Consider the following 22,202-nt stretch of genomic DNA (forward strand, 5'->3'; position numbering starts at 1 on the left):
CCACCTCCTACTCCGCCACCTGCACCAAATCCACCACCATGGCCTGACCCTCCACCTACACCACCCCCACCTCCCGCTCCTCCTCCACCTCCAATACCGCCACCAGCACCACCTCCTACTCCGCCACCTGCACCAAACCCACCACCATGACCTGATCCTCCCCCTACACCACCACCGCCGCCACCTCCCGCTCCTCCTCCACCTCCAACACCGCCACCAGCTCCACCTCCTATTCCACCACCTGCACCAAACCCACCCCCATGGCCGGATCCTCCACCCAAACCACCACCACCCCCTCCTCCTTCCTTCCACCACTCCTCCCCTCCTGCACCCCCACCAACTCCACCTCCTAGACCACCTCCAGCTCCAAAGCCTCCACCATGCCCTGAACCTCCACCAACTCCACCACCTCCTTCACCACCTCCACCTCCACCACCAGCACCAATCCCTCCTCCTGCTCCACCACCTACACCTCCCCCAACTCCAAAACCTCCTCCATGACCCGATCCACCTCCAACACCACCTCCTCCTCCTCCACCAAAGCCGCCACCACCACCAAAACCTCCTCCAATGCCACCACGTCTACGACCACCACATCCTCTTCGGCCCCCAAATCCACAACCATCATCTCCAAATCTAGTTTTGTCAAGCTTGTTATCTCCAAGAGTACTGATTGCGCTCAAATGGAGGACAATGCAGAGGACAAGAACACTCAAAGAGAGCCATTTCGAAGAGACACCCATGGCTCCTTGATACCGAAGCTTATAATTTGCTATCAATTTGCATGAAAGCCCTCGTTATATAGGCTTCGCCCACTTGCCAAATCTAAGCAGCCCAACTAAACAGTAATTAATGAGTGCAAAATGGTCATGAAACGCGTTGGGACAGTTAGGGGATTGGCTGGAACATTAATTGACAAAATGGAAGTCAAACAACACTCAATTTAATTAATTTGTTGCTCGTAGGACTGATCGATCACATTTTTTTAAAAAAAAAAAAAAAAAAATTCTAAAGTACACGTACATGCATTCTTGGTTCTCATGTCACTCTATTTAGCACTCACTACACCAAAAAAATCACAAATAGTGAATTGCGAGAGATGATGTTTCAAGCCCAAAAATCGTCATTATTCATTTAGTGACATTTGAATTAATAGTGATATTTGGTAAAAGACTCTAAAAATATATGGTCTAAATTCAAAGATAGTATCGTTTTACAGTACAAATGACACTAAATAGTGTCTCTTTAGGCCAAACGTCACTTTTTGAATTTTGAAAGGCCAGTGCAACGACTTGATTATTTGCTTTTGATAATAATATTGGTAATTCATTACGTGATATCATATATATAAATGATATTTGCAGCATAAAGTTAATTAATATCTATGTCCTTATACAGGCACATATATATTTAATTAAATTCTTATCCAAGTGCACTAGTAAAAAATATTACAAAGGTGAGTAGGTTTGAAGTACAACAAAAAAAAAAAAAAAACCTCTAAGTAAAAGTATAATCTAAATGTCAAACATATATTGCAACCACAAAAGAGAACATATGTTTTTGTCCTCCATTTTCTCTCAAAAAGATTAAAATGCCCATAAAAAAATAAAAATAAAAAGTAAGAAAAAAACTACGCCCACTCTTACCCAAAGCATTCTTGATCAGACAGTTTTGTAATCAAAATAACATGAGGAGTTGATGCATTTTGCTAGATTAATGTGACCACCCCATTTTGCTTTCCTTGACAATGATGAAACATGCTTTCAAACAGTTTTTTACTTTATTTTTCTGATCCTGCTTTCAAACAGGTTAACCAACGGTATTAATTGCAAGGAGATTGTGACCATGCATATGCAATAATTTAGTATTATCCAATATTATCTTTATGTATAGAAGTCAGTCAACTCTACCGACACCACTCAACAAATCCTACATACTCATCGGTCTATCGTTCTTTTCCAAGACTATCCGGATGTCGGCGATGGAAACTCGATCTACAGATTTGCATATATGTGATATATTTATGCACATAACTGATCATATTCCCCAATAATTCATAATTCATAATTCTTGGCAGTCTTTTATGAAATGAAATTCATCAATTATCATTTTTTAGTGGAATTCTTAGTAATTTTTTTTTTTCAATATAAACTACCAAATGATCTACCTAAAACTCATCTTCTATTTTAGTATGTAATCTAATTTTTACAAGTTTCGTGCTAGAAAAAGCATGTTCAATATTGGCAATAGAAACAGAGAGAATCAACATTAAACGAATCAACTAGTCGATCAAACGATAGATCATTGAATTTTCCAAAATTGTTAATCCACTCCATAACTTAGATAAAGTAAACACATTTTGAAAATCTAGATGTTTTGGCATATCAAGCTCATAATGCTGCAATTAAAATCTCAAATACGTTTTTTCTTACTCGGTGAAATCTTGAGAATTAAACTTCTTAACTAAGATAAATAGTTTGTATTTATCTTTAAAGCTTACATCAACCCTAAAAGTAAGAAGTTTCACCACATGCTTACTCAGTTAAACATCATTGCTTATATGTGAACATTGATTTTATGGAGAAGTACTTAAAAAAAAAAAATATTGGAAAAGCAACTAGTGTATATATCTTTCTCATTGCGCAATTAGTTCACTTAGACATTTCAGGCACGATAAATGCAAGGGCAAGGCCTTTTGGTTCTAAATCTTGGAAAACCGTTGTGTGTGAAACATAATTTGTTTTTGAATTGGATCAATTCTTTCATTTGATTGAGCATAAATAAAGGATTCATAGATAAAGAGTACTACATGGATTCATCTCAATGCCAAACACTACCTTAGCTTTGTTGGGCCCAACCGCGCGCGCCATGAGCATCAAGCACACAAGAAATATCACTATTGTCTACATAAATAGATAAATAATTAGTTTATAAGATAAATTTGAATGACTTATAAGAGGACAGTTAGAGAGCCAAACAAATGAACCTAGAAAATTTTTCAAACTGATGTGACAAACCGTGAGTGGCAGACAAGGTAGAGAAAATTGCATTTTTTAATTTAAAAATTCTTGCCACATCAATTTGATAAATTTTCTGGGTTTATTTGCTTGGCTCCCTAACACTAGCCGACTTATAAATAGTCTCCATATATACAATGTATAAATAATTAATGGAAAACAATAAAATGTTGACTACTAGGCTTTATATATGCCATTCACAGCATAGATTATAATGGTCATGCTTGCGGTCGAATATACATGCACCCTTAGTATTAACCTTCCAAAGGCAATCAAAACCCGATCTATTATCCCCCGTCGATCCCACTACCTAACGCGCCTCTCCACCTTTCTCAGCGGCTCCCCAACTTCCTTCCTTGACTCCGTCGCCAGCCGATCCTAGCTTGCTCAGCCATCCAAGCGCCGGTGCGTGAATCCCACGCACCCATCGGTCTCCTCCAACGGCCTCTCCTCCACCGGTGCAACTATCTTGTGTGGTTATTTTTATGTTGTAGTTTTTTTTATGCTTTTTTGTATTTTCTATTGGTTTTTGTTGTATTTGTTATTTTATGTGGGTTATAATCTCCCTGTACTGAAGTGGTTTAATCTTGTGGGGGAGATTTTTGACGCTGGTAGTCATCCTTCAATGGCTCAAATTCGGTTTTCTGTGGTGCCTACCCTGCAACAACCATTTAATAATGGTTGTTGCCTTTACTGCAACGCACTTTTCACTGAGTTCTTTTGTAATTTGTTACCACCTTATGCGACCCTGAAAAATGCCCGACTTGTTTATGGTTTTTCTGGGACCATTGACAAAATCTTTGCCTGCTGTTTAGTCATTTTGGACCTACTCCTAAATTTGTACATTTGCCATTTGGGCTTTGTTGTCGGGATGCCCATCACTTTTGTGGTTGTTTAATCCTATAACCCGCTTTCCCTTATTTGAATTTTTTTTTAAAAAAAAAAAAAAAAAAGAAAAAAAAAAGAGCTGCTTCCAAAGGCACTCACGACACATATCTCTACTAAATTATTGTTTTAGGTTTATGTTGTTAAGGTTCTTTTATTTGCGCAGCAGCAAATGTAGCTTGAGGATAATTCTGAATCATTTTCGCTCCATATATTTAGCATAATAATTATTTTGTATGCTAACATCATGGTCACCAATCTTGTCAACTAGCTCCAATAGTTATTGGGGTCAAATGGAGGACATTAATGAAGAGGACAAGAACACTCGAAGAGACACACCCATGGCTTCTTGATACTGAAGCTTAATTTGCTATCCGTTGCATGAAAGCTCATACATCCACTTTCCAAATCTAAGCAGCCCAACTAATTAAACAGTAATAATTAATGGGTGCAATATGGTCATGAAACGCGTTGGGACGGTTAGGGGATTAATTGGCTGGAACATTAATTGACAAAATGGAAGTCAAACAACACTCAATTTGTTGCTCGTAGAACATTATTGAATTGGTTGACCGATGAGTTGACCTTGATTAATTGAAAAAGAGAAAGTCTAAATAGAAACAACAAAAAAAAAAAAAAAATCAAGCACACACTACAAAAAAGGACTAGGATGGTGACACATTTCTTAGTGTCGTTTTAACAAAACAACACTTACCGACGTATTTTCACTACTCAAATAATGCCTCTCACAAAAAAAAGTGACATTTGAACAGTGCATGTTACCTTATGAAAAGTGATGTTCGTCACCTTTCATGCGGTGTTGTTTGAATAGTGACGACACTATTACTGATTCTTAACCCCATGTGTATTGTTGGTTAGCAAGCATCACTAAATGAATAGTTAATAATGTCTCTCACAAAAAAAAAAAGTGACATTTGAACAGTGCATGTTACCTTATGAAAAGTGATGTTCGTCACCTTTCATGCGGTGTTGTTTGAATAGTGACGACACTATTACTGATTCTTAACCCCATGTGTACTGTTGGTTAGCAAGCATCACTAAATGAACAGTTACATTTTTTGGGATTAAAACATTACTTTTCACTCGTCACTAAATGGGTTTTTTTTTTTGTAGTGACAGTTGCATGGTTCTTAATTTGCTTAGATAAGTGAAACGATTGTTTAGTCCTTTGGGAGTGCGGTGGTTTGGTTTCTATGGGGAACAACAACACCACAATTGTCACTATATACGCTAAATCTCACATGCTTCTCCTAAGTACGACTGTACTCACTTCTTAAAAGTCACTCACACAAGCTTGCTCGCTTGCAGGGTCAGTCGCACTCTTCCTCCTCTACCCTCCAAGTTGTCTCTGGTTATCCCCGCAAGAAGAATCCAAGAAATGAAAATGCATTACAATAACTTAGGGTTGGTTGGGCCGGGGTTGAAGGTGAGCCAATTGCGGCATTAAGAAGTGTGCATTTGATTTGAGAGTGTAAAAGTAAATGTGTGTATAACATTTCTCAAAACAAAAATATCAGTTTTTGTTTAAGGTTTTTCAAGAACTCTGAGTACGTATAAAAATAGAAAATAACGACATATGAGAGAATAAGAAAGGAAAAAAAAAAAAAACCGTTCATCAAAAGTTTAATGAAATAGTTTTGTATTTGGTTATCTATTTAAGATCTTTGTTTTTATTTCATCTAACTTCTGGAGGTTGAAGTTATGAGTAGAGTAGGTGGCCAATTAATGGTCCATCTATTAACGTACGGCTTAAAGTGCTGAACAGTGGCCAATTGCCATAGATATATGCATATCCTATTTTCCGCTGACCTTTATTTATTTTATGTCGTTCGTACTGCGTCAAGTCCTATTTACGAGCTTCCCTACAGAGTTTTTATCTAGTTCATTTTAATGCTTGTAATCGTAGAAAAAATGAAACGGAAACCGAGTAATTGTATTTTGATTGAAAAGAGGGAATTTAATTATAATATTATGACATTTCTCATTTGATTACGGAATTACAATCTTCAGTAGTACTGCCCATAAGCTTTCCCATAACAAGACAACTCGACTCTAAGACTGATTTTGAGGGACAAAATGTTTTAACGTCCACCACCTCCACCACTCCCAGACCCGCTTCCGGATCCGTTACCTGCACCAGAACCAGCTCCAACTCCAATTCCGATGCCAATTCCAATTCCAAACCCTCCTCCATGGCCGCCACCACCCCCTGCGCCTCCACCAGCACCGCCTCCAACACCTCCACCTGCACCAAACCCACCGCCGTGACCTGACCCTCCACCTATACCACCACCGCCACCACCTCCAGCTCCTCCTCCACCTCCTACACCACCTCCAGCTCCTCCTCCGACTCCACCACCTGCACCAAACCCACCACCATGACCTGACCCTCCACCTACACCACCACCGCCACCACCTCCAGCTCCTCCTCCACCTCCAACACTACCGCCAGCTCCACCTCCTACTCCACCACCTGCACCAAATCCGCCCCCATGGCCGGATCCTCCCCCCAAACCACCACCACCACCACCTCCTCCTCCCCCTCCACCTCCTCCTCCAGCACCCCCACCAACGCCACCTCCTACACCACCTCCCGCTCCAAAGCCTCCACCATGGCCTGAACCTCCACCGACTCCTCCACCACCACCTGCACCACCTCCACCTCCACCACCAATGCCTCCTCCTGCTCCACCACCTACACCTCCCCCAGCTCCAAAACCTCCTCCATGACCTGACCCACCTCCAACACCACCTCCTCCCCCTCCGCCAAAACCACCACCACCACCAACACCGCCTCCAGCTCCACCACCAACACCTCCTCCACCACCAAAACCGCCGCCACCTCCACGAGGACCATGACCATAAGGCCCACGACCATAAGGTCGACGACCACCCCACCTGCCACCACATCCTCGTCGGCCCCCATATCCACAGTCATGGTCACCGAATCTAGTTTTGTCAAGCTTGTCATCTCCAAGAGTAGTGATTGAGCTCAATTGGAGGACAATGCAGAGGACAAGAAGACTCAAAGAGAGCCATTTCGAAGAGGCACCCATGGCTCCTTGATATTACAGCTTAATTTGCTATCCGTTTGCATGAAAGCTCTCCTTATATAGGCTTCACCCACTTGCCAAACCGATGCATCTCAACTAAACTCAGTAATGGGAGCAATATGGTCATCTGACGCGTTGGACAGTTGGGGGAGTTTGGGGGGAACATTAATTGAGAAAATGGAAGTCAGAGAAGACTCAATTAGTAGCACGTAGGACTTGTTTAAAGTGCACTCCTTAGTACTTCTGAAATATGAATTAGCAGCATAATTTTTTTTTAAAAAAAAAAAAAAGAAAGAAAAAGAAAAGAAAGAACGAAAGGTGAATTGAAGTGAAGAAAAGAATTAGATAGAGGACTTAAATATTATCTGTAAAAATAGTGAATGAGAGTTTGGCTTTCGCAAGAGTGTAAATGTTGAAAAAAGAAGAGTGTCGCTAGGGATCTTATAACTATAAAATCTAGTCTTTTACAAATTGAAATGACAATTAATAATTGGTAAAATGATTAAGTAAACTTTTGACCAGTTAATTTAATTAATTAGGAGTTTACTTGTTGTCAATTATGAACTGTCACATCAGTTTATAAGATAATTATAATAAAAGCTATAGTACTTCAAATATTTTTTTAAGAAAATCATCTACATAAACAAAGAGTAAGGTTGGTTGAGTTGAATGTATACTGCGTTTTTAACAAACATATTGTCAAAGTTTCTCGCAACAAATTTGATTGTGGATGTAAAATAAGAGAATTTAGGAATCAAAATTGTTAGCATTTTTGTTGGCTCAATTCGATTCCAAAATGCAGATGCTACTGTTTATGGGCTCAAACACTGATATAAAATGCTCATGATCAAATCTCCACTGTTCATAAAGTAGATTCATGTGTCATGAATGTTTCTGCAAAGTTTCAGTTTAATCGGACTACAAACACCCATTGATCGAACTGTTGATCTAGGACCGACGGAATTTCCAAATTGTTGATGATTGCTTATTTTCACCCTTTGTAGTCCCTGTCCGGACAACAGTTCCAGAAACTCTGTTTCTACTCTACAAGGCCCTATCCAGACAGCCTATTAACCTGTCCGGACACCACGTACCTATTATGCCCAAAAACGTGTTTTTAGTGAGCCCAAGTCTAGGGTTTGATGAGAGGCATGGATTTTAGAACCTTAGAATTCGTGTGAGGCTGTGCTTAAATGATTATTTTGTTGTGAGTCAAATTGATTCCTCTTATAGGATTTTTGTTAGTTTTGATTGTATGCTTAATTGAAGTCTATCGGAATGGTCCGATAAAAGAGAATCACGTTAAAGAAGATTGTGAGCAAAGAGACAAGTTGGAGGCTTGTCGATCTTACAGAGCAAAAGTCTTGCAAAATGTTATAAGTGTTCATAGTGTCTGTAATCTCTGGATAATCTTTTGATAGTAATTTTCTGGGTTTAGCTACCCTGGAGAGGTTTTACTTTTAGAACGTTTTCTAAAATGTTTCATCTTCATCACTAAAATTTTTGTTTTTTTGTTTTACTTGTTTTTAGTGATTGTTTGCTTAGATTTCAATTTCCGTTAATTCTGCATAAAATTGTGATATTTAAACTTATTAAGCGTTTTTCAATTGGTATCAAAGCGGGTTCACTCTGTTTGGATTAAATTCCTGAGTGAAATCTTTTGACTCCTTGTTTACTATGAATATTTCTCAAATGGAATATGAACTTATAAACTCCTTCAACAATTTGTTGAAAAAATTCACATTTTTGAGACATGAATGCACAAATTGTTTGGAGGGTTTTCAAGATCTTAAACATGTGAAAGAATCTTTAGTAACTAAATTATCTGAATCACATGTCTTAATTGATTCTTTAAGATTTGAAAATTATGTTCAAGTTTCTAAAGTTGACTTGTTAGAGAATAAATTAAAAGAGTCAAAAACTCAATTGAAAAAATTCTCTAGCAATTCCTTTGGGAAAATAATGCATACTCAGACTTCTGATGGTGATAATTCTGGGATTTCTATGATTGTTGATAATGTTGGTAGCTCTACTTCACATGCTTCTAAATCTGACAGAAATTCATTGTTTGTTAAGCCTATGAATGTTAAAGAAGTTAAGGCTAATATAGTCTGTTTGGATAATGACAAAACTTCTTGTTTGAATAATTGTGTGAAGCCCAAATCCAAGACTTCTTCTAAGAAACAAACTCAAGCTAAGTTTGTTCTTACCTGCCACTATTGTGGGATTATTGGTCACATCAGACCAAACTGTTTTCAGTTTAAATCTCAAAGACTTTGGAAAAACTCGGCTTCTCCTAAGAAAGAAAAATGTGATATAGAGTCGTGTTTACCTATATCAAAGTCTAAATATATTCCTCCTCATAATTGTTCCACCAGTTATCATTGTAGCAAAATTGATCATATTCGACCAAATTGTTTTAAATTGAAACCTCATGTGCATATAAATGAAAATTCATATTCCATGAACGAAAGTGAGAGTTTGGTCATAATGACGAGATAAGTGTTATCTAGGCTAGATAAGTTTGAGCAAAATCACAAGTCTAGACTTAAGATTTCTCAAATGTGGGTTAGAAATAATGATATCATTCACCCCTTGAGGGGGAGGGATAGTGATCTCACCTTATGATAGGTGAGTCACCCACATGCCTATGATTGATTTTCTTGCATATCTTTGCATATCTTAGAGCATGTTGTTTTTCTTTTTTCTTTTTTTGCATTGCATTTTTGTTTTATTTATTTTGCAATTGTTTTTCGTTTGTGTGCATTTCTTTTGTGAAAAATAACAAAAAGACAAATATTTTACTTTGGTTGTTGTTCTTTTCTTTATTTTGTCTTATGCACCTAGATAGTCCATTAATTTCTCATGTTACTTTTATGGATTTAATTCTTTACATCTTGGAATGTTCTTAATATGCATGAAATGAAAATTTGTGTCAATAGACTTGTTTTTGTGGTTACCTAAAGTCTGAGCTTATATGGTATATTTTGCCTATGCTTTATCCCTTGTGCACATTTAAGCTTAAATTGAGGTTTTGTTTCACTTTATTTGTAAGATCTGTTAGGTAATCATATGAAGTTTTTGACTAGTCATATTTTTCAAATTGACTATATGCTAGTTGAACCTAAGGTTTATAAATTCATGCTTTCTCTTTTGTGATCAGTATCACAAGTTTATGGGCACTTTCTCATAGAGAAAAATAAATAAAATAGTGAAAAAAAAAATAAAATCAAGAGATCATATTCCAAAAGGAATTTATTTTACTGTGTCAAGCTTGTGCAAATTGTTTTACAAAGAGAAATGTATAAAATGAGAGTGACTAGGCCCTAGTATGACAATGTTTGACTTTTGATTTGATATACTTGTCAAAATCTTATGGTGGTAAAACTTTCTCCTCATTTTGTATGTTGACAATTTTTCTTTTTGAATGGCTTACACATACACACCACACAAGCATGGGTTGAATGGAACATTTTTCTTTGCTTGTGTTAAGCAATATGAGTTTCTTGCCATTTCTAGTCTCATATATATATTTTGCATATTTGGAACATGTTTGGGATAGTCATTGTACGATACATGAGTCGTTGATGTGTGTATCATGTGTGTTCATTGGACTTTTGAGAGGGAGAAGTCTTGTTCATTTCAAGTTTCTTGTTGTTATTAAGTCATGCATTGAGGGGGAGTTTTGTTTATGTATTTCATGATCTTGCATTTTATACTTCTTGTATTTTTGTTAAGTTTTGATTATGAGTATATTTGTGTTGGTGACATTCTTATTCCTGTTCTCCATATGTTTGATATGTTTTGTGAAGTGTTTGAGGAATCATTTTGTCAATTTGTGACAAAAAGGGGGAGAAAACTGGATTGACAACAAATGTTTATCATGTATATCCTACATTTTGGTTGTCTTTGGATTCTGCTAGGTTTTATCACCGAATTGCCAAAGGGAGAGTTTGTTAGTATTTTTGTTAGCTCAATTCGGTTCCAAAATGCAGATGCTACTGTTCACAGGCTCAAACACTTATATAAAATGCTCAGAATCAAATCTCAACCGTTCATAATGTAGATTCGTGTGTCATGAACGTCTTTACAAAGTTTCATCTCAATTGGACCACAAACACCCATCGATCGAAATTGTTGATCAAGGACCGACATAATTTCCAAATTGTTGATGATTGCTGATTTTCACCCTCTGTAGTCCCTATCCGTATAGGCCCTCCCACTGTCCGGACAGCAGTTCCAGAAACTCTGTTTCTACTCCGCAAGGCCTTATTCAAACAGCCCATTAACCTGTCCGGACACCCCGTATCTATTATGCCCAAAAATGTATTTTTAGTGGGCCTAGGTCTAGGGTTTGATATACTGATATATATACATCATTATAGAAGAGAGATGCACGAATTTTAGAACCATAGAATTCGTGTGAGGCTATGCTTGAGTGATTATTTTATTGTGAACCAAATTGATTCCTCTTAGATGATTTTTGTTAGTTTTGATTGTGTACTTAATTGAAATCTATCGGAATGGTCCGATAAAGGAGAATCACGTTGAAGAAGATTGTGAGCGAGGAGACAAGTTGGAGGCTTGTCGATCTTACATAGCCAAGGTCTTGCAAATAGTTGTAAATGTTCCTAGTGTTTGTAATCTCTGGATAATCTTTTGATAGTAATTTCTTCGGTTTGGCTGCCCTGGAGATGTTTTATTTTTAGAATGTTTTCTAAAAAGTTTCATCTCCGTCACCAAAATCTTTGTGTTTGATTTTACTTGTTTTTTGTGATTGCTTGCTTAGATTTAAATATCTGTTAATTTTACATAAAATTGTGATATTTAAACCTGTTAAGCATTTTTTAAAAATAATCTTTAATTTGCATGTTCATCAAATAAATGCTGATCATGAACTCATTGCATTAGTGTGAATTTTGATTCATTGATCTATATTCATTGGTGTTTTTTTTTTTTTTGAAAATATTGAGGAAACATGTTTTCACAGAGTTTTACCAACTGTATTAATTACTTCGAGTTTGGGACCAATATGCAATAAGTATTGTCCAACATCTCTACGTTTGCCATACCTACATGTATAAAGAGTCAGTCAACTCGTCTCTACCGACACTCCGAATCCAACTTTTCTAGAAGTACTATCCGCAGTGGGGAAACTATGTGCGTGAGATTTTTTATTTGTACTCCCATACTGCGTATTATTATTGATCTGCATGCATGTTATTATATATATATATATATATATAGCGACATGATTTTAAGGAAAAAAAAAAAAAAGTGTTGATACTGTGCACCATAATTGATGAACAATATAGAATCAAAAAAAAAAAAAAAAGATTAAGAGATAGAGTCAAAACATAGATTTAACGTAGTTCGGCAATTTGCATACGTCCTTAGAGAGGCGGTTATATTTTTACTCTTAATGATTCAGGGTTACATCATACATATATATAGAAAAACCCTAAACCCTAGTTGTATAGACTTATTAATTATGCCCATAGGCCAGTATACTCCCGCTCCGTGAACGTCGCTATCACAATGTCCACTTAGCTCCCGTCTACTTGGCCTTCCATTGGTATTAATATGAGCTACTAGTTCCAACAAAAAGTGACGAAGAAGGTAAAGTGCTCCTGATTCCATGACCTAAAAGCTTAGTCTCAGCATATGTGAATTTATTTTTGAAATTGATATTCAAAATTAATTTTTGTTACCTACAAGACAACCCAAAATAAGTTGAATCTAAATGATATTTTGCTACATCCAAACTGACAAGAATCACAACTACTTCACTTTTTGTGCTTGCTTTGAAAGTTTCTACAAAGAAGTAACTAAATTCTATAAGGAAGACGAGATGTTAGAGCTCCCTAAGAATGCAGACTCAAGGGAGAAACCTTATGGACTAACCTCAATGAAGACCGAGAAAGAACTCTGGACGAAAGTCTTAGGGGATAATCTTATCTAGGGCTAAGCTTAGATCGACAGATGACCCCAGAGTAAAAACCTTAAAGGCGTTATTTAATGAAAACTGACAAAGGACCCAAGATGAAAGTCTTGGAGGATAACTGTATCTCGAGATGACCCAAGCTGAAAGCTGAAATCCTTACAAGATAACCTCATATCGACAAATGACCCTAAGACATTGGGGATACCTTAATTGGACCTAAGGATCGATGAAAGTCTTAGGAGATAACTTCATCTCGTAACCCCATGGTGAAAACTTTCGGGGACAACCTTAGACCAATGAAGGAGCCCATGACAAAGTCATAGGAGAGATCCCGGGAAGACCCCAAGGTTAAAGCCTTCGAGGATAACTTCATACCGACGAATGACCCCAAAACAAGAGTCTGTGGGATAACCTCAAACCAATGAAGGACCCAAATACAAAAGACTTAAAAGGACAACCTTATCTCTAGAGGACTCCAAGGTGAAAACTTTTGGGGAAAACCTCAGTCCGACGAAGTACCATAAGATGAATGTCTTGGGAGATAACATCATCTCATAAGAACCTAGGATAAAAGCCCTTAAGGGTTAACCTCAATGAAGACCTATAGAATACCCTTGGGCTAGCCCCAACAAAGACCAAGTGAGGACCCAACGAGAAGTTTTGGTTGATCTCAAGACAAGCTGTGGCAAAGCCAAGCCAAAAACCAGCAAGCAAATTTTTTTTTAAAAAAAAATACTGTGAGGCTTGTAAATATTGTTCCACCTGAGCCACGAGCATGGGGGATAAGACCAAGCATCATGCCTACATAAAATTCCACTAAATGGCAATATTCTGACCGCTGCAAGCTCCCACGTGGCAAGCATCCAAGGGGCCTCTCATATCATATTAAACAGGGTTACCACCTCAAATCAATTAATAAGCTCTCCCTCATCCAAAACTCTCCCCATTCAAATTTTTCTTAGACATCGAAAGCTCCCCTTTGGCCGGCACCACTCCAGTTGTTTTCTTTTTGTCTTACAGTTGACCCATCGTCCAGTCCAACCATGCAAAAATTGCTTTAGTAGAAGAAAATCCTCCAAGTTAGTCTATTTAAACTAACATTTGTGCTTAAAGCATGTAATTCCCACAATTATTTAAAATGCACGCAAAAATCATATATTTTAAGAACAGATGTCAGTTTAATGAAAGAATTTTCTCCAACTCAGTTTGAAATAAAACTTTCTCTATATGCTATTCTCTCTAATCATACAAAAATAATCAACCCAAAAAAAGGGAGAGCCAAAAAAAATACATAAAGTTGGGCTTAAAATTTCTAATAGAAAGGGGAAAAAAAAGAATACCGAGTTCTATTACAAATTAATTAGCTGTAATGGGTTTAATTTGCACAATTCAATAAAGAAACATTTCCTGCAATGAGAGCGATCTAATAGTGGTTTAACATTAAACTCGTGCAAAAGAAAAACAAGGGAGAGAAAGGGCTCGAGTCAAGCCCCAACTGCATCTACTGCAGAGATAGATACCTTCTCCTAGTGTTCACATACAAGATCCTGGCACCCCCTTGTGACAGTTTCTAAAAGGCCCAAATATTCATCTACTGCCGAGGGCGTGTGCTGTGTGGCCTACTGCCCTCCCACACAGAAGAGCATTCTTTGGGATCGGATATTCATCTCTCCATGAATTTGCAGGAGAGTAGACACGGAGATAGAATTGCTGCCCTAAATATTGGCGAGCCCAGTTCTCAGATCTTATATTCCACATTCCCACATTATCCAAAGGCACGTAAACTGCAGTCCATGACATGGGATACACCTGTGATAATAACAATATATAAGAAGAAAAAAACTAGTCTTTAGAAAGACTACTTTAGAAGAAAGAAACATGTCTTGCCACTTCAAATTTGAGTCTCATTGGGTGATTCAATAGGTACAGATGAAGAAAATTCATGGTCCTTTTGAGAGGAAGTAAAAAACAGCTTTGTTTGATGACACTCTTGTTTTTTCTTTCAAAATAAAAACATTAACAAACAACACATTTTCAAAACTACTTTAGCTTTATGTTTCATAACATAAGAATACATTTTCAATCAAAAAACATAAAGCACGTTCCAAAAAGCATCAACAAACGGAGCGTTGCATGACATAAGCATCTATATAGCATTCTTAGAATTAACTTTTTTTCCAAACACCAGAGAGAGTCTAGTGTTATTAGGTAAAATCACAAAATCACGGATGCCCACAGCAGATTTCTCAATATACCTGAACAGTGGAACGAGAAATTGTGTCTCTTAAATTGTAATTTAATCTGCTTGCAGGGGTCCACTGCCCTCCATCCATCCTGCACATTAAAATGATCATATATCTTCAGAGAAGCAAAAAAGATACGTGGCAATATCCACATCTAATTTTGCAACTTGCAGTAGAACTTTTTAACATCTCATGTGTAAATATATAGTAAACCTACCCGACAACAAAGAAGTTATGGCCATTTATGTGCCATGACTGCACACTGTCTTCAGAATTCTCAAACACAATCTCAACATAGCCTCTGAAGTCGGCAGCCATGACTGAAGTCTGGAGATAAGCACCACCACCAGTGGGACTGTCTGAGATGCTTCCAAGAGAAAATACCCCTGAGATCTTGAAGAAGTCGGCAAGCTTAAGTGGCGTATCAGCTGGGATGAAGGACACACTATTGACAGCATATCTCTGCTTGCCATTGATAGTTTGAGCAGAGTTTGCAAGTCTGATTGTACGAGTGGTGTTGATCATTCCATAATGGTATGAGCCTTGGGGATTAGGTCTTGGCCCGCTTGCTGTGAGATTCCGTCTGGTTTGATACATGACACAAAATAATTAGGCAACACAACCACATCCACACACTGCCATTTTACTAGTGCTGTTCCCTCAGAGCTATAAGTTGACACAAGCTTATTTTGTATTACATATTGCTTTAGATTATGAGTGTTGCATGCACAAGATCAGTTCATTAAGTTCCAAGAATCGATTCCAGTCCAGTTCAAGTTTCCTATCAACTTAAACTTTTGGGACAAGCGGTGAGATGATATTAGAGCCAAAAGCTATGAATTCTACATTTTTGGAATTAGTGGTGATTTAACAACTAATAGAAGAAAGTGACTGTTTTTCTTCCTATAAAATGCAACATATAAAATAATAAAAGAGATAGGTACCTAATAGATCGAGCTTGTTCTAGAGACCAATCGATCTGAGTAGTTGGGCCACCAGGAGGAGGGCCAGAAACACTTCCTGCTGAGTTACTATAATGAAGAATGGAGGTTGATGTGAGCACTTGGGAGGTAAAACGAGTTGAGACAACAATGTAGTAGTCTTGTGCTGGCTGATCAGCTGTGACCAATACAGAGTAGGATTGCCCCAAATGGATGTCAAGGGAATCATAAGTGTTCTGGAGCGAGTGAATTCCTTCAACCTCTACCAGCAGCATCTTGTGGCCCTGGATTCTGAAATTGATAGAGGTTGTAAGCCCCACATTTGATATCCGGAGCCTGTAAGTCTTGCCTGCCCAACAAGGGATAAAAGTTCTATAAATATGAAAGTTATATGCATAAAATTAGGAACTAAGCTAGTTTCTTGCATTCCTGCTCATCGAAATTAATTACCTTGATCAACTGTGAATGTGTACCCATTTGAACCACGGCCATTGATAAGAAGTCCATCAGGGAAGGGAAGATCACTCCCACCGTCTAAAATCGCTCTCAAATCCTGCAGCATTCGATACAAGACTATGAATAAACAAATATAACATGCTTATATGCACCTAAGCATTTATCAAACATTATAAACCATTACATCTTCAAATTTTTGCAATATCAATACACAATGTACAATGAGGTAGTTAAGATTTGTTCTAAGCAAGCACTTACAGTGTGATTTTTCTTGTACCAATCACCAGCCAATATGGTGAAATCTCCGGAAGGAGGTGGGAAAGGTACAGGAATGACCGAGCGGCTAGCGATTTTGAAGCCACCAAACCCTCCTGCAGCCTTGTGTAATGCAAGGGAAGGGTAGTAGAAGTAGCTTCCAATCTGATCCTTGACTTGGAGAACATAAGTGAAGTTCCGCCCTGGTGGGATGGGGCAGTTTGTGCCATACACTCCATCCTGCCATGAGTTCCTTCTCTGTTGTACACCATTCCTAAAAAAGAACCACAGTCCCTTACACTTAGTGTGAAGTTAATTTTGTTACAACAAATATAGGGTCAGCATCATGGCACTTTCCCCTGACGAGCAATTTGGCAAGTTAAATATATAATCTAGTAGGCCTTGTCCTACAAAAGAGAGGTCAATTGAATTTGAAGCAGATAGACAATTTGGCCTCTAAAGATTTCTGTTTGCCCTGCTTGGTAAGGATAACCTTTAGACTTGTTTCATGCCCACAATTCAAAAGAAAGGGACTAAAACCATCATTTGCCTGTTCCAATATGCCAGAATCAACAAGCTCTAGAAATTGATTCCATTACAATACGACTATATGTTCTATAATATACTGTTAAGAACTTAAAATTGCATAAATACACGTGGATTTCACAATGGATTAAATAGATCTCGCTTTTTTTTTTTTCCTGAGCAATACAAGGGAAACAGGATTACAATGGGGAGGGGGGCGGGGGGGATGCTTCCAAAAACTTGACGCCCTGTTTGCCAATGGCCCAAAAAGAATCCTTATGCTATTCCTCTAAAAATCAACTCCTAACATTCTTAATTTTTATACCACATCAATCACTTTTTATTACTACTACAAAACTTTTTTTCACTTTTTCACAAAACATTTTTACTTTTTTTCACACACCACTTCCTTTTTTAAGGCCAATGGCAAACATAGCCTATGGGTAGTGACCCATTTGGCAATAAGGTGTGTCCTAGAATTAGCACATCTCCCAAGTTTAGAAGCAGAGCAGCTAGGGAACAAATGCAGAATCTGATAGTGAAAGAATTGGAGCACTATACAATGTGCGGTTAAAAAATTTGCATCTTCAGAAAGTATGGAACAATACAAGAATATGATCCCAGGTCTCCCATTTACAGGCATATCCAATCCTCCCATTTTGACAACTACTTCCACTCAGTCAACATGACCACACACAACCAATGGGGGTCTAAAGAAAGAATTTGCCTTGAAAATTTTCGAGCTTTTCACATAGGCCAAATGAAAACTGAAATCGACTCTTTGCTGCAATACATCCAGAAAATGGGTTCCCAGAGATAATAGATAAAAATAAGTCTAAATGTAGCGGAAAGAACAGTTCACAGTGAGAAAATGTATATACAAACAGACACAAGCATATAATACATATAAGAAAGAAAGAAAAAGAAAAGCACTAACCAAGAGAGGAGGAAAGGCTCGTCCAAGCTATTGTACACATTGATAATCAAGTTATCATTGGTGACAGAATCGATTTGTGGCCCTGGAAATTGCCCGTTGATCAATATACCCTGCCATTTTATCAAAAATCATATTTTACTGACCATTGAAATGATTTCAAAAACTAAAAACATACAAAACAGAAATAAAAGGGAGCAAAAGTAAAAACAATAAGGAAAGGAAGGCACCTGCTGTTTTACTCCAAGAGGGTAGATGTCACCATAGGTGACATTCCAGTTGTAGAACCTGTAAGGGTCTTCTCCACTTGCGCAGGCCACTAGCAAGACCACCAAAATGACTGAGCAAAAACTCGTATGCTCTCCCATCTCTCTCTCTAGAACCAAATGGGTTTCTTCAGGAGAATGGAGAAGTGCGATTGATATGGAGTAATGTAGAAAGAAAAAGCTTGAAAGAGAGAAACTCAAATCTCTCTTTCCTTTCTCTCCTGTCTTTTCTTTCTTTCTTTCTGTAAAGCTTAAATACACTAGTCTCTATCTCTTCTTTATCTTTTTATGCTTTGTTGAGAGTCTCTTTCTTCGGCGGGATAAAATGTCGGTTTTGTTAAAGCATCAAGGAGAAGCGTAGAGTTGTGGCTGTCTTTCTAAGAAGTGCAGCAGGCAATGGTCAGATCATCATGAGCTGTTTCTGCAGCATCCAGATTAAAAAAAAGCCGTGTTTTTCCACACCGCGTCCCTTGGATTCTGTGTGTGACGTCAGTAGTACTGGATTAAACAATTAATATGCATGGTCTTGGTTGGTGCGGTACTCTTAAAACGACGTAATTTGTCATCTATTCGTCTATTAAAAGGTAATTAATGTCTGATTGACTTTAGCAGTGTGAAGATATGATAATTAAATTTTCAGTACTTCAAAAAAAAAAAAAAAAAAAAACTTAAATTTAGTTTTTTCTTTTATTTTAAGTAAGTTTTATGTGAATCTACTGTCTATTTAATTAATAGAATACCTCACGTTATGCATTTATCTCATTATGCATTATGCGTTGCTAATGCTGATTTGCTTGGGTGTAATAGCCATTGGATATTATAATTATTTAATAGTCATGTTAGAATAATAAAATAAAAGTGTAATATATAAGATTTCTTTTTAATTAACAGTATGTCATATTAGATTAATAAATCAATTTCTTATAGCTCTTGTTTAATATATCTTATATGCAGTGGCGGATTTACACAGGGGCGCCCTGGGGGCAGGCGCCCCTGGTAAATTTTTTTTAAAAAAAAATTTATTAAGCATTTTCATTCAAAATTTTATGGGTGCCCCTGGTAAAAAAAAATTACCAAGGGCACCCTTAGCCTTCTATTGGTCGTTAAATGGCCATTATGTAAAGAAATGAGGCTATTTTTTATTAAAGAGAGAGAAAATAAAGTTATATTTTATTAGTGGAGAGAGAATAGATAATAGTTTATTATTAAAAAAAGATAGTGGGTGAATTTTTTAGTGTTTCTAGTCATAGTTTATAGATAAATGTGATTTTTTTTGGCTAAATTTAGATTCTAGTCTCTTTTATGTAGGCTTAAACTTTAATATAATTTATGTTTTGAGATTTGAGACTTTTCTAAAAGAAATAGCCGTATGCTAATAGCCCACTAAAAGTACTCATTTTTCTTAGACACTAGTAGTCATTTAATTGTGCTTAGTTTATTTTGTAAGTAGTTTAAATTATTATGTGTTTGTGATGTCGTTAGATGAAGATTTTTAATAGTTACTTTGATTTTTTTTTTTTTTTGTTGGGTAATTTGATGAGTTTGATTTGATTTGTGATACATATATTATGATATAATTTATTTTTTGATTGTATTTACCGTATTATAAAAAATATATATAATACATAAAGAGAAAAAAAAATTAATTTTTTATGCCCCTGGTAACTCCTATTCCTAGATCCGCCACTGCTTATATGTACAACATGACATAATTATTAAATTATAAATATATCTTAAATAAAACTATATATATGTATATGGATTGTGAGTGACTGACCACCCTTAATGGGTGAGAGAGCCGCTTAGAGGTGCGACCACCCCCCTTGTGTAGGGACAGTGCCTCTCGTTGGAGAGGGTTGGCCCTCCTCATCAGTTAGTTGTCATTAGGAGTGGTCGATCACACTTTCAAAACTTTTTAAAATTTTTATTTTGTATATTTGTAATTTAAAGTAATTATTTCACGCGGCAAGTATATTAGCATACTATTAATTAATTTGAGAGTAGGATGACAAAAACCTAGTTAATACCCAAAGAAAGTGTAAGAACCTAATTATCAAAATTAAAAATTCAAGAACTAAATTAAAGACTAATTTTGATTTTTTCTTTTCCAAAATAGTAGTGGTACTGTTAGAATATATGAAAAATATATAATATTTTTTGTATATTTCATAAGTATGTTTATATCAAATATTCTCTATTTATGAGCTGATTGTAATCAAATATTGAGATTGTAATTAAATTAAAGAGATTTGATTAGTACCCTTGTATTTAAACATTACCCTATAAATAGAAACCTTTGTATTATAGACAAATCAAGTTAATGAGCAAAATCTAGCCCTTAAGGATATTCCGAGTGATAGACGTAAGTGTTTAATACTGAACCACCCGTAAGTTATTTGTATTCATTTTCGCTCTTGCTTCCGCTTAATATTTTCGCATCATTATTATTTCAAAAGGTACAAATATTTATCAATGTAATATATTGATTTCAACAAAAGAAAAAACCACGCAATATTTGAAGTGAAAATTAAGTCGGAGTCTAGATTACCTTGAACGGACAAGTTCCAATCTATTTTACTTAAAATGAAAATAAGTCATTTTATGATTAAGATTTAATGTTATTTGATCTAACGGTAACGGTGTAAATAATATTATATTATATTACAAAAATAATATATCATAATAAAAAAAAAATTGCTCCAATCGAGTGGGTTGGAGGATGGTATTCAACCATGAAGCTTGTCTCAGATCTGCTGACATTTTATTTAGTGATTTGAAGTCCTCTGCACTTTTCAGATTTGAATAATTGTAGGAGTCGGTGCTGGCCCAATAAGAAAATGGGTGGGTCATGTGCATTAATAATTGGCCTCAACTCTTACTGCATTAGGAACGACTTTGGTTCCACGTACGTACCATTTCTTTTCTCTCTTTTGCTTTTTAATGATTTAAAATAGTAGACACCGACACGAATAATCTTAAACTTTAATTAAATTACTTTAAAACATGTTTCGGTATAATCTTTTTAGTTTATAGATAGAGGATATATAGAGATTTAATAGCACCTAAGCTTCTTATGATCCCACTTGATATAATTAATTAACGACCAGAGGCATCAAAACAATGTTATTCGGAGAAAGAGGCATCAAAAAACTCTTTCTTTTTTTCTTCTTTGGATTGACATAAAAACTCTAAGCAAACACTATCACGCTATTGTGTAAATAAGTGTAAATAATATTTACAAAGATTAGAAAAACACTAATCATAGTATTTCTCTTTTTTAAAAGAGAAATGTTTGGTTGCATTAAAAAGTTTATGTTTTGGTCGTATAAATTTTAGGTGGCAACATGGCCCCATTTTAATTTTTTTATTGTTTAAAATCTTTTAATTTTAAAATCAAAATTAAAAAAAAAAAAAAAAGAGGAAGGGGTGGTTGGCCACCTCCTATTCCCAGTTGAGCCTTGGAGGTGGCCGAACCACCCCCAAGGGCCGGTTAGAGGTGGCTGAAGCCACTCTTATGGTCATTGGGAGTGAATCAGCTACATTCAAGGGCCAAAAAGAGAGAGAAAGAAAAAAAAAAAAAAAATTAATGAGTTTAGTGAATTTGGTACTTAGGGATGGCCGAGAGCCATGGGGGTGGCTTCGACCACCCCCACCATTCCACC

At 36.7% G+C, this 22,202-nt stretch overlaps 3 protein-coding genes across 3 annotated transcripts in view; all 3 read right to left on the reverse strand.

Annotated features, from left to right (window-relative positions):
• Positions 1-746, reverse strand: part of LOC132181475 (glycine-rich cell wall structural protein 1-like) — a 3,271-nt gene extending 2,525 nt beyond the window's left edge. The window contains exon 1 of the mRNA XM_059594715.1: positions 5-746. Coding sequence (XP_059450698.1) covers positions 5-743 — 739 coding nt within the window. The 5' untranslated portion in view covers positions 744-746. The remainder of the gene's footprint in view (positions 1-4) is intronic.
• Positions 747-5,872: 5,126 nt separating this feature from the next.
• On the reverse strand, positions 5,873-7,040 carry LOC132181474 (glycine-rich cell wall structural protein 1-like). Its single transcript, XM_059594714.1, has one exon. The coding sequence runs from the start codon at positions 6,977-6,979 to the stop codon at positions 6,005-6,007; it is 975 nt and encodes a 324-aa protein (XP_059450697.1). The 5' UTR covers positions 6,980-7,040; the 3' UTR covers positions 5,873-6,004.
• Positions 7,041-14,248: 7,208 nt separating this feature from the next.
• Positions 14,249-18,848, reverse strand: LOC132180909 (L-ascorbate oxidase homolog). Its single transcript, XM_059593900.1, has 8 exons — positions 18,505-18,848; positions 18,278-18,387; positions 16,819-17,089; positions 16,555-16,657; positions 16,108-16,453; positions 15,381-15,746; positions 15,176-15,254; positions 14,249-14,729 (listed from the first exon to the last, which is right to left on the reverse strand). The coding sequence occupies exons 1-8, from the start codon at positions 18,640-18,642 to the stop codon at positions 14,508-14,510; spliced, it is 1,635 nt and encodes a 544-aa protein (XP_059449883.1). The 5' UTR covers positions 18,643-18,848; the 3' UTR covers positions 14,249-14,507.
• Positions 18,849-22,202: the final 3,354 nt, after the last annotated feature.

The sequence above is a fragment of the Corylus avellana genome, chromosome ca5 (genome assembly GCF_901000735.1).
Source record: "Corylus avellana chromosome ca5, CavTom2PMs-1.0".
Lineage (NCBI taxonomy): Eukaryota > Viridiplantae > Streptophyta > Magnoliopsida > Fagales > Betulaceae > Corylus > Corylus avellana.

Bases quoted from the DNA above. Each gene is read 5' to 3' on its own strand.
- LOC132181474 (XM_059594714.1), bottom strand. From the start codon at position 6,979: ATGGGTGCCTCTTCGAAATGGCTCTCTTTGAGTCTTCTTGTCCTCTGC.
- LOC132180909 (XM_059593900.1), bottom strand. From the start codon at position 18,642: ATGGGAGAGCATACGAGTTTTTGCTCAGTCATTTTGGTGGTCTTGCTA. The intron at 17,090-18,277 runs GTTAGTGCTTTT...GTTCTTTTTTAG, and splicing joins GAGCCTTTCCTCCTCTCTTG to GAATGGTGTACAACAGAGAA. The intron at 16,454-16,554 runs GTAATTAATTTC...CTTGTTGGGCAG, and splicing joins CACATTCACAGTTGATCAAG to GCAAGACTTACAGGCTCCGG.